Here is a 12,597-nt window from a genome sequence, read left to right as displayed (position 1 = left end):
TTCCAGTGACACACTAGGAGCTGTATTAGGAAGGTCCTCTGAGCATTTTTATGTAATTGCTCTTAGGTTAGCACTTTGAGGGACTCTGGGTTCTTCATTTGTAACATGTGCCTCCGTCTTGGGGGTCACTTTGAGAAGCTCCTCATGTGCAGCCCAAGGAGATGTGGGCCACCTGGAGACCTTTCAGTGAGAGGGCAGTCCCTTCAAGCTGTTGCTTTCTACACACTAAATCTCCACTTTTTCAAAACATGTATGTTCTTAATTTGTAAAAGAATTTTTGTTTTTAAAGGACACTATTAAGGGCCGGGGATTGAGCTCAGTGGTTCCGGCGCCTGCCTTGCAAATTCGAGGTCCCGAGTTCGATCCCCAGTACCAAAAAATAATAATAATAAAGGACACAGTTCTTTCCCCAAACAAAATTTTACTCAGAAACTCAATCTATAAATCAAATCTCAGTGCTGCTCTGGTGAAGTGCTAGTTGGCTACACAGCTATTGCTCACACCCTTGAGGCCCATCTCAGAGCCATGGGGTTCAGTGTGACAGGTCCCCAAGTGTGGTGAACAGGCCTCTGTCTTTCCCTAGCTTAGGCAGCAGGGCAGTATTGCCTCCTAGTATTGTGGACACGGTAGGTAGTCAGAAAATTGGTATTGAATTAGTGATTGTAACTATTTGGCAGATACCCAGCAGCTTCTGCTTGGGAAGAATTAGGGAAGACTAAGACATTTCAGTTTCTTTTTATCAGCCCTCATGGTCCTAGTTTCATTCCTTTTTGAAAGCTTTATACCCTACAAACCCATAGAACCTTTCTGGCAGACTCAATAGAATATAGCTGATGAATTGGCACCATTTCTTAATGGAGAAAAATAGATATTACAGAAATAGACTCTAATGTGTCTTATTATGAGATGCCTTAAGTCTGTCTGGAAAGTATCCTGGGAGTAAATAATGAATTGTACATACTAAATATAGTTTTATGCAAATCAAATTATATCCACTTGGAGCTGAGTAGCCTGGCATAGAATGAGAAGCTACCTCTAAGGATGATGCCTCCTGATTGTGGAAGTGAAGGAGTCACAGAACAATTTGTCTTGTAATATAGTAGGCTGGTCATTTTTCTTCCTCTGATGTGAATAAAGAAAAAGAATTCTGAAAGCAAGAAAATTGAGAAAACAAACTAAAATGTCTCCTCAAACTGAAATGACATTAAAGATTATGAATTTGGTCGGTATGGCTGATACATAGCAGTTAGGTGGACACTGGGCTATAGAGTTCAGGCACTTTCGATGCCAAGTTAAGATTTGTTGCGAGAAAAGGGTTAATTGATAATTAGTAAAAATGATATCAAACTGTCTCAGACACGTAGTTTCTTAAAAACTTAAAAATGCTTTATCACTTGGTAAAATCACATACAGTTTACTAGTAATGCTATCTTTTATGATAAATAATTATAAATCATTATTTAAAGTACTTCATACTTGCCCAGGTGATATTCTATGGCCTCTTGCCTCACCTTAGTTATGGGGAACCTAAATTACAGAGCAGAATTTATTTGGTGTTGCATTATAAAGGTTAATAAACTGCTCTGCAGGTCAAGTCTATAATGCCGAAACTCTCCCACTCAGAGGTGGCCTGGCAGGTGAGCAGATGGGTAGATACCATCTGTGTTCCCTGAGCTTTGACTTGCTGCTGTTGGGGTTCAAGACCAAGGAGCTTATTACTAATAAAGCAGGTGTCAGAAGGTCTGGCTTATATCTGTGAGCAAACAGTTTTCCTAATGCTGGGCCCTGAAATTGGGCTTCCCTAGTGACCAGTGGTGTGGGAAACCTTGGGCTCTTCTCTGTGGAAGGAGCTGCACATGGCACATGTGTGCTGCTGCACGCATCTCCAAAGAAACAGAGGAGGAGCTGAGCCTGAGATCACCCAACTGTCTTACTTTACAGCACCCTTAATATCTCACACTTTTTATAATGTCCTAGGCCAAAACAAAACAAACCTAACAGGTGTTTCTGTTCATTTAGGTCGAAACAACTTAATGGTAGCATAAGCTGGGTGTCTCACAAATGTCACTGTGTTTCCCCAGAAAGAACCCCACAGGTCCTCTGTGAGGCAGCTGTGGTGCCCCAGGGTACCATGACACATCGTTGGTGGAATACAGTATCCTTCAGAACTCAACCATAAAAGGAAGTCCTTCCTCATCCTCTTGTTAGAGGCTTCCAGGGAGTGGAGAAGATCCAGGAGCAGTACCTTAGCAGAGCTCCCTGCAGGCATAAGAAAGCCTTAGCAGGGGAAGAAGCATGTCCATGTCATGTCCATGAGGCCGCTTGCTGTACCTCAGATGGATGTGACTTTCTACTCTAGGGGACTGGATGCCTGCATTTGGTGCATACTTAGAATCTGTATCTCCACATAACTCTTTGGAAGGGAACTGGGAAGAGAGCTCATAACCCCATGGGCTATGTATTTCTACAGCCTTCTTTCAGTTCTGCATGCCCCAGGGTCAAATATGATGAAGGCCAAGAATAAACTTATTTTCATTTGGCCAAGTTAATGTCAGTCCCATGGAGTCTCTGAGCATACAAGTTTTTCTTTGCCCTTAACTCTGAAGGGAAGCATAGTGTGCAGTTAGAAAAGTGAACAGCTGGACCTTTCATGTGTGGCCCTAACCTGACAATAATGTCGTCACTCCTTTATAAGCCAGAATTTCTATTAATAATAAAAAGAAATACAGGATGGCTTTCTAGTCACAAACAACTAAATATTTCCCGTGTGTTCTGCTCATTTAAACCACTGAACATGCCTAGGCTGCTTTTATAGCTTGATTGGTCAAATGTGCCTTTGAGTCACTCAGATTGGCCTCATCAGCCAAATGCCAGTATTAGCAAATCATGAATTGCTAAGTGTGCAAAAAACCAAAAACAAAAGTAGTCAAGTATTTAATTCCATTTGCATTAAAATTTTATGATGTTATACTCAATACATACAAATGTTATGAGTTTACAAAGTGTCTGTGAAGATACTTACTATTTTACTCACACCCCCTCCCTCGAAAAGTACCTTCCCAAATGAGCTACATGACTCTTGTGCTCTGATTTCCTTAGGAGGCTACAGCATGGCCCAGAGGACCTGACGGGAGAAGGCTGGCTGTGGGCGCCACCACGGTCACCGGTGGAAGGGTGGAAAGGGAGTGGGCTGTCACTTGCTGGGAGGTGCTGGCAGAAGTACTCCTGTCTGAGAAGGACGGGTGCTTAGGAGGCGTGCTAGGCGGGACACAGTGCCCCTGCTGCCCCTCCTGTGCTGCGCTGGCTTCTCCTGCTGCCCTGGCAGGTCCTGTCAGCCCTGATTGTGTGTTGCTTCTCCCACTGCCAGTGTCCACGCCTCTTATACCCTCTCATTTAGCTTCCCCCCTTCAGCAATCCTGACACCTTAAGGGAGCCTCCTTAGAGGCTTAGTTTCCTTGTCAGTAAAATGGGGATAATTAATAATCTGTCTACTTTTGAGAATGATTATAAGGATAAAATGAGATGTATGTTAATAAAGCATTTTGTTAACTGCGAAATGCTATATAAATGTCAGGTGTTATAAATCATTAGCTGTTCTGTTCCTCAGCTAAAGCAGTTTCTATGCATATTTTAGTTACCCCCTGAACAATTCTTTGACAAATAGCAAATGTAAACGCTGCTGTTTTTTCCTGCTTGGATTATGGTGGTTTCTTTGCAACTTTATGATGTAGACTGAATCCTTAAGTACTCCTTTGGTTCATATCACTTCCCCTGAACACCTATGCGAGATCATAATCCATAAAACACAGAGGCAGTAACTCCTTTTAATTGTCAGGAGTTCATCATTTTCTGAGTTCTAACTGCAGTCACTCAGGTCCCTGCCTGGAAAAGCCTGTCTGTTTGTTCTGCAGAGTAGAGACTGCCTGAAGCTGGGCCCTCCTGCAGAGGGAGAAGTCGTCCAAGTGAAGTGGCCCGATGGCAAGCTCTATGGGGCAAAATATCTCGGATCAAATGTTGCCTACATGTACCAGGTAGGTGCTGTCCTCTGTGGTGCTCGCTGAGAGGGACACAGAGGTCAGAGGGAAACAGTATGTGGAGTGTGCTGCTGAACAATTAGACACAGGAATTTGGGGTGGCTCATTTTAGGAAGGAGAAAAGCTTTAATGTCTAGTGATCCAGGTTGAAGTTCTGGAGTTTGGTACTAGGCTGGATACTGGGAAACTCTGACATTTGATGAATTGTTCAGCAAAAAGATAAGCAACAAGATAGGCTATTTTACTATGTTCTCTTATATGAGAGAGACTCACGGGCTTCTTCATCTCACCTTAAGCCAGGACAGTGATGGCTGCTGATGGCTTTTGCCAGAGAGAAATAACCCCCTGTGTGTATCAGCTAAAACTGACCCAGTGGTGCATTGGTATAGATGCAGCCAGCTAGTGTGCCAAAGAGCCAGTGGTTATAAAGGAGTGTGTGTGTAAGGAAGAGTGCAGCTATCTGTCAGGTGGGCATTCTTTTCACGAGGGAACTCTGTTAGTATTAAAGAGTATGCATTTTAAACTGAAATTATTTTATTCCTTCTAAAAATAATGAATTAAGCTAAAAAAAATGGAGATGACATAACACATGTGGTTTTACATTTCTTCAGAAAGGCTTCAGTTAGATACATTTGTTAGAACCAACACATTGGAGTATTTTCAATAACTCCTTGGCAGAAATGAACATTCCAAGCTAAGTGGTAGAGTGAGAACAGAAAGATTGAAGTAAAAGGAGAAAAAAGCAAGCAAGTTTAGGCCTATTAAGTTGAAAAACAGCTTGCGAATGATAAGACTGCCAGTTTCAGCAGATAAATTGTTCAAAGACTGACAAGGGCTTAAATGGAAGAGTACATTATAAGACGCTGCATCAGAAACTGGAGCACAGTATAATTAAAGGTGTTCAAAGAAGTTTGAAAAACCCAGGAGAGAACATTTTTCATGGTCTAAAAAATTCCAAGGGGAATAGGGAGGGGAAGACTTAAAAATGGTGTGTGTGTGTGTGTGTGTGTGTGTGTATGCATGCGTTGCATGCGCCATTTTCCCTTTTAGTGTGGATGTGTGTGCAGGTCACTTTCATTTTGCATATGGTGTGGGTGACATTATTAAGGTGCAGGTTCAGATTGCTTGTAATAGTGTAGGTGCTGGAGCTTCTTTGCATCAGATTGTCTGGAAGTAAGACAACAGCCATAAGACAGGCTCGTAATACTGGAGCTTCCTGGAAAAGAACCAGCAATAACTCATTCAAAAGAAAATAATTACATTCAATTAAACAATAAGTGCAAAAGTGAAAGCTTACATGCAGTAAATAGCATCACATAATGAGGACATGTTGAAAATCAGGCTAATTAGTACTCACCGTGTTAGCTTCAGTTGAATTTATGATGGCCCACCAACATAAAACTATGGGCTTCTTCATAGACTCATTGAAAAAGTTAAGACTAATATTAAAATTATCTCTCAACCACAAATAGTATAAAATTCCTCATTAAACCAAGTGGCCTTTGAGATCATTTTGGGTTTTGTGTCTATTCAGCTTAACCGTTGACTTTGCAAAGGCATTTATAAAAGTAGACATAACTTAAATACGTAGTGCACAGTGCTTAAATGTCTTAAGTATATCCTAAGTATATCATAATAGTCCTACAGAGTAGATTTTATTGACTCCTGTTTTACAAATGGGGGTGGGGCTCAGTGAATGGATTTTTAGTACTTAAAAGGATATATTTTTCTTAGTTTTTTAAGAGCACACAGCTGGTAAAGAGAAAGGTCATAATTTATTCAGCTGTTGCAATGAGGGTGAAAAAACGGACCCTGCCTCCCCAGCACTGGCTCTGACTTTAGTACTTTGAGTCCCACAACCCACATCCCGGGAAACTCCCAAGTCCCTAGCACACAGACTCTTGGCCACCCCATTCCTAGCATTCTGTACTATCTCTTAGAATTTTTGAATTATCTAAAACCAAAGAAAGTAGGCACAGGTGGTTCCAACTATGCTATCAAATAGTATAAACACGACGACACCTTAGCTAATTAGATAAATCACTCTGCTGAAACAAGGCCAGGAAGAGAACCTTTCCAATTCCCAGCCCCTAGGGGAGTGTTGAGAGCTGCCTTGTGCCAGAGACCTAATTTCACCCAGTTGTCTAGCCTGATCAGATGTTAGCAGTACATGGATAGGTTTAATTTTAAAAAAAGGAAAAAGATGTTTAATTATATTTTTATCTTTTTCAAACTTCAGCAGACCTTTGTTAACATAGCACAGCTACATAGAATAACTCACCTTTTGACTGAAGAACCAGCATATTTTTGTTTAGTAGGCGTGAAGAATTTCAGGGCTAGAGGTATAGATCACTTCCCCAGCATGAGCAACGCCCTATCCTTGACCTCCAGTACTGCTTCAAAACAAAACAAACCAGACAAACAAAATATCCTAAGTGGTTAAAGCATTAGGTGTTCCTCTCAATCCCACTGTTTTGTTTTCTCCTGGAAGGGATCATATTGGAGCAAACCTGAGCCCACCCACTCCAGGCTTCTGCTTATCTAGTGTCACGTGTCCCTTTCCTGACAAAAATCTCCTAAATTGTTAAAGAAAATCAGTATGAAATTATTCGCTGCAATTTGGATACATGAAAGGAAGTTTTAAACATTTTCCTTTGAGATGGTAATATATTTCTCACATCATGCCGTTTACATGCTATGAAGTTGAGAGACAGGGATTTTCCTGGCCTGTTTGAATTTGGAAAAAGTGATCTTTGAAAGTTAAAGCTCTGTAAGAACTTGGGAAGTTGTTTTATCTGGGCAGATTATGCAAGAGTGAATGTATCATCATTTCTTTCACAGAAAAGAGCAGCTGTCTCTGTTCTGTTTTCAGAGCCTCCTGAAGAGTTTCAGCACTCACAGCACCAGCCAGTCTCAGTGCTGAATTTGCCTCTCTTACATATTGATCAGCCCCTACTTTGCTTTTATTTGCTATGGGGGATATATTCTTCATACCTCACATTTTAAGCCTCCTATGTTGAATAATCTTGGCTATTTTAAAATATGTTTTTACATTATGTACATGTACCAACTCCCTGTGATAAATGAAATCGTTATGTACTACAGACATACACTAATAAAAATAAATTAAAAAATAAAAAATTCAATGATTATAATAAAATAAAATATATTTTGTTCTTAGGTGCTGGGGATGTAGCTCAATAGTAGAACACTTGCCTAGCATGTGTGAGGACCTAGTATTGATCCCCAGCACTGTACAAAGCAAAAATGTACCTTGTTTGTAGTTTCAAAAGGAAAGAGCTCTTCTTACTTCCTTGAGCATTGGCTGGCTCTGTGTCTGTTCTACTTGAGTCCTTTTTACCTGTTTTTACATAGTTAATGGAAGTCCTTAAAAATGGTCAACATTTGTTTTTATTTTTATTTTTATTTTATTATTTGGTACTGGGGATCAAACTGAGGACCTTGTGCTGGCGAGGCAGGCATGGTGCCACTGAGCTAAATCCCCATCCCTACATGTTTTTAATATATATACTCATATCTTATATTTCATTAGGTTGAGTTTGAAGATGGATCGCAGATAGCAATGAAGAGAGAGGACATCTACACCTTAGATGAAGAGCTACCCAAGAGAGTAAAGGCTCGTTTCGTAAGTGCAGGAGAATTCCACTTGGAATCACACTAGTGAAGTCCTTGTCTTCTCTCTGTGTTTCCTAAACCTTGTAGGAAACATTCTGGGGCCTTTAGGTTAATTTTGAAGAAATCCAGTACAAATTTTCCCTTATTTAAAAATATTGAATCAAACCTCAAATTTGGTCAGAAACAGGTAAGCACATGTTTACTTTTCTAATGAAGTCAAATGAGAGTTCTATGTGTTAACATTTATTCATACACAAAAATGGTTAATGAATATGTCTTCTATGCAAAGCACCAGAGGCTTTGCATTGAGAAGTCTACTGTGATTCTGATGGGCTTTCCTTTGTATGTGATTTGTTTCTTTTCTCTAACTGCTTGTAGAACTTTTTTCTTCTGTTGTGTTTCAGGAATCTTAACAATTATATGCCTATGTGTAGATTTGTTTTGATCAAGGCTAGTTGGAGTCCTATATGCCTCACTAATCTGTATGTCAAATATTTTTCCCCTGCTTGGGAAGTTTTCTGCCATCACTTCTGTGAATAGTTTTTTTTATGTCATCTGCTCTCTCTCCTGTTTCTTTGTTGACTCCAATCACTCTTATGTTATTCTTTGCATCGTCTAGCAGCTGCTGGATTGATTTCTCATGGTCCCTTACAATTTCAAAGCAAATTTTCTTTTCCTGGTCACTAATTGCAATCTTATCTTCTATATCTGAAATTCTGTCCTCACATTGGCTCATTCTGCTTTGTAGACTTTCAGTGGAGTTTTTAATCTCTTGGAAATCTGTTTGTATCTGTTTTATGGATTCCATTTGTTTCCTATGTTGGGATTCCATCATGTTCCTCAGATCCTCTATTTTTTTATCTGTATCCTCTCTAGATTTATTAATCATGTCTTGCACGATGGGCACAATCTCTGCTGTTATCTGAGAAATTGTTTCTGATTTCATTTTTCCCAGATCCTCTTTTGTTGCCAGTTCAGGGAGAACAGGTGGTTGATTATCAGAGTGTTCCACCTCCATTCCCTTTGAGGTTGCTGTAGGTGATCTGGAAGTCTGCTGTTGAGAATTATTTATGTGTTTGCTCATTTCGAAGTTGGGGGGGGGGTTGTTGGCATCCGCATGGCTCACCTTCTCTGCGCTGGGAGCAGCCCCTAGTGCTGGGCTGGAAGCAGTGCAACAGCAGCCCAGAAGCCCCTTCCTCTGGGCTGAGAGCAGTGGAATGGCGGCCCAGAAGGCCCTTGCTCTAAGCTGGGAGCAGTGGAATGCCGGCCCAGAAGACCCATGCTCTAGGCTGGGAACAGTTGAATGGCAGCACGGAAGCCTCTACCTTTGGGCTGGGAGCGGTGGAACAGCACCCTAGAAGCCACTACCTCTGGATTGAGAGGGGTGGAATGGTGGCCCGGAAGCCCCAACCTCTAGCAGTGTTGTGTTCCAAGCTTGGAGTGATGTATTCCAAGCCCTAAAGGAAAACAGCCTCCAACCCAGATTGATGTACCCTGCAAAACTATCTTTCAAAATTGATGGAGAAATAAGATACTTTCACAACAAAGCACACCTTAGGAACTTCATGAATACCAAACCAGCACACCAAAGAATTTTAAATAATATCCTAGGAACAGACATTGAGGATCACAACCCCAGGAAGCAAAGCAGAATGAACCCATCTGGCATGACAAGAAATTAAATGTTAAGGGGGAGAACCCAACAAAAAGAAAAAGTCATGGCAATGACAAGTCAATACATTTCAGTTATAACCATCAACGTTAATGGTCTCAATTCACCAACCAAAAGAAAGAGACTGGCAGAATGGGTCAAGAAGCAAAATCCAACAATATGCTGCATACAAGAAACACACTTAATTCAAAAAGAAACTCATAGACTAAAAGTTAAAGGGTGAAAAACAATACTCCATGCGACAGGAACCCAAAAAAAAGCACAAGTAGCTATCCTCTTTGCAGATCAAGTAGATTTCAAACCAACACTTATTAAGAGAGACAAAGAAGGACACTATATTTTTGCTAAGGGAACAATCCAAGAGGAAGAGATGACAATCATAAATATCTATGCCCAAACCCTAGTGCGCACAACTATGTAAAACAAATACAAACATGAAAAGTCATATATACACTAATACAATTGTAGCGGGGGACCTCAATATCCCACTGTCATGGATAGATCAACTGGACAAAAAATAAGTAATGAAATACTAGAACTCAATCAAACCCTTGAACAAATGAACTTACAGATGTTTACAGAGTGTTCCACCCCACAAAATCAGAATACACATTCTATTCATCTATATACGGGTCCTTCTCCAAAATAGACCACATACTCAATCCTAGAACATGTTTAAGTAAGTCCAAAGGGATTGAAGTTATCCCCTGTATATTATCAGACCATGATACGATGAAATTGGAGATCCATAGCAAAAGAAATCTCAAAAATTTCATAAATACATGGAAATTGAACAACTCACTTCTGAATAACTAGTGAGTCACAGAGGAAATTAAAGAAGAAATCAGACAATTCCTTCAATTAAATGACAATGACAGTACAACATATCAGAATCTATGGGCCACAATGAAAGCACTATTACATAGGAAATTCATAGCACTGAATACTCATATTATGAAAACAGAGCAAGCCCAATTAAACAACTTGATGCTGAACCTCATGCTTCTTGAAAAAGAAGAGCAGGACAAACCCAAAGCTCATACAAGGGAGGAAAGTATAAAGATCAGAGCAGAAATCAATGCAATGGAGACTAAGAGAATGAAACAAAAAACTAATGAAGCAAGAGATGGTTCTTTGAAAGAATAAACAAAACTGACAAACCCTTAGCCAACCTTATCAGAAAAAGGAAAGAAAAGGCCCAAATCCATGCGATTAGGAATCAAAGGATTGAAATTACAACAGACCCAGCAGAAATCCAGAGGATCATCAGTACCTTCTTCGAGAACCTATATGCCAATAAGATGGAAAACAGAAAAACTGGACAGATTCCTAGATACATATGAATTACTGAAGTTAAAAGAAGAGGACCTAAAAATTCTAAATGACCCAATATCAACCAATGAAATTGAAATCATAAATAAAAACTTACCAAGTAAGAAAAGCACAGGTCCTCATGGCCTCACTGCTGAATTCTACAAGACATTTAGATAGGAACTACTGCCACTACTGTTTAAACACTTCAATGAAATTGAAAGGGAAGCAGTACTCCCGAATTCATTCCTAGAAGCAAGCATCACCTTGATCTCCAAATCAGAGAAAGACCCAACTGAAAAAGAGCACTATAGGCCACCCTCACTAATGAACATAGATGCAGAAATCCTTAATAAGATACTGGCAAATAGAATGCAGAAGATCATCAAGAAGATCATACACCCTGACCAAGTGGGATTCATCACAGGGATGTGGGAATGGTTTAACATATGCAGATCAATCAATGTAATACACTATATTAATAGAGCCAAGGACAAAAACCATATGATTACCTCCATAGATGCAGAAAAAGCATTTGACAAAATCCAGCATGCATTTATGATAAAAACCCTACAAAAAATTGGAATAGATGGTCTCTACCTCAAACTGATAAAAGCCATCTATGAAAAACCAATAGCCAATATCATAGTAAATGGTCCAAAACTGAAATCCTTCACACTAAAATCAAGAACAAGACAAGGATGTCCACTGTCACCACTCTTGTTCAATATAGTTTTGGAAACATTAGCCACAGCAGTTAGACAAGAGAAAGAAACAAAAGGAATAAAGATAGGAAATGAAAAAGTCAAATTGTCATTATTTGCGGATGACATGATAGTCTATGTACAACTCCCCAGGAACTCCACCAAAAGTCCTCTAGACTTAATAATCAAATTCAGTAGCTGGATACAACACACAAAAATCAATAGCTTTCCTCTACATGAACAATAGACTCACTCAGAAATATGGCAAACAAGTCCTTTCACAGTATCATCCAAAAATCTGAAATACCTAGGAATCAGCCTAACGAAAGAAATCAAAAACCTCTTCTCTGGAAACTATAGCACTCTGAGAGATTGAAGATGATATCAGAAAATGGAAAGACATCCCCTGCTCCCGTGTAGGAAGGATCAATATACTGTAAATGGCTATACTTCCAAAACTGCTATATAGATTCAATGCAATCCCAATTGAAATCCCAGCAGCATACTTCACATACCTTGAGAAAACAATCCAAACATTCATTTGGAACAAGAAGAGACCCAGAAAACCAAAAGCAATTCTAGGTAACAAAGGCATGACAGGGGGTATCACAACCCCAATTTAAACTATACTACAAAGCCACTGTGTTAAAAATAGCATGGTACTGGCAAAGAAACAGACCTGAGGACCAGTGGAAAAGATTAGAAGATGCCAAAAGAACTCCAAACTCAGTCAACTCATCAATAAAAGAGCCACACACACCCTCACTGGAGGAAAGATAGCCTCTTTAATAAATGGTGCTGGAAAAATTGGGTTTCAACTTGCCAAATATTAAAACTAGACCTATATCTCTCACCATGCACTAAACTAAAATCAAAATGGATTAAATATCTAAATATTAAAATAGGCTGAATCGGTCCATCCTGCCACTCCCGGTCCAGAGGAAGGGGCTTTCTGACCACCATCCCTCCTGCTGCTCCCAGCCCCAAGGAAAGGGCTTTTGGGCTGCCTTCCGTCCCACCGCTCCCAGCCCAGAGGAAGGGGCTTCCGGGCCACCATCCATCCTGCCATCTCCGGCCCAGAGGTAGGGTCCTCTGAGCCGCCATCCCACTGCTCCTGGTCCAGAGGAAGGGGCTTCCCAACCACCATCCCTACCACCGCTCCCGGCCCCTGTCCCACCTCTCCCAGCTAAGAGGTGGTGATCTGCGCAGGCACAAGCAGCACCCCCCACCCCACCAGTCA

At 40.5% G+C, this 12,597-nt stretch overlaps 1 protein-coding gene across 10 annotated transcripts in view; it reads left to right on the top strand.

The window, feature by feature from the left end:
- Positions 1–12,597, top strand: part of Kdm4c (lysine demethylase 4C) — a 453,670-nt gene that overhangs the window by 421,465 nt on the left and 19,608 nt on the right. For 9 of the 10 annotated variants that reach the window (XM_013069708.3, XM_087183467.1, XM_087183465.1 and 6 more), the window contains 2 exons: positions 3,912–4,031; positions 7,588–7,680. In XM_013069708.3, the coding sequence (XP_012925162.2) occupies positions 3,912–4,031; positions 7,588–7,680 (213 nt within the window). The remainder of the gene's footprint in view (positions 1–3,911; positions 4,032–7,587; positions 7,681–12,597) is intronic. The other variant, XM_021252814.2, reaches the window with a different exon arrangement.

Source organism: Heterocephalus glaber, unplaced genomic scaffold (assembly GCF_053883595.1).
Source record: "Heterocephalus glaber isolate CG9 unplaced genomic scaffold, H.glaber_assembly_v1.0 deba00001481, whole genome shotgun sequence".
Lineage (NCBI taxonomy): Eukaryota > Metazoa > Chordata > Mammalia > Rodentia > Bathyergidae > Heterocephalus > Heterocephalus glaber.
Note: the sequence above shows the minus strand (reverse complement) of the source record. Positions and strands in the feature narration are given on the sequence as shown.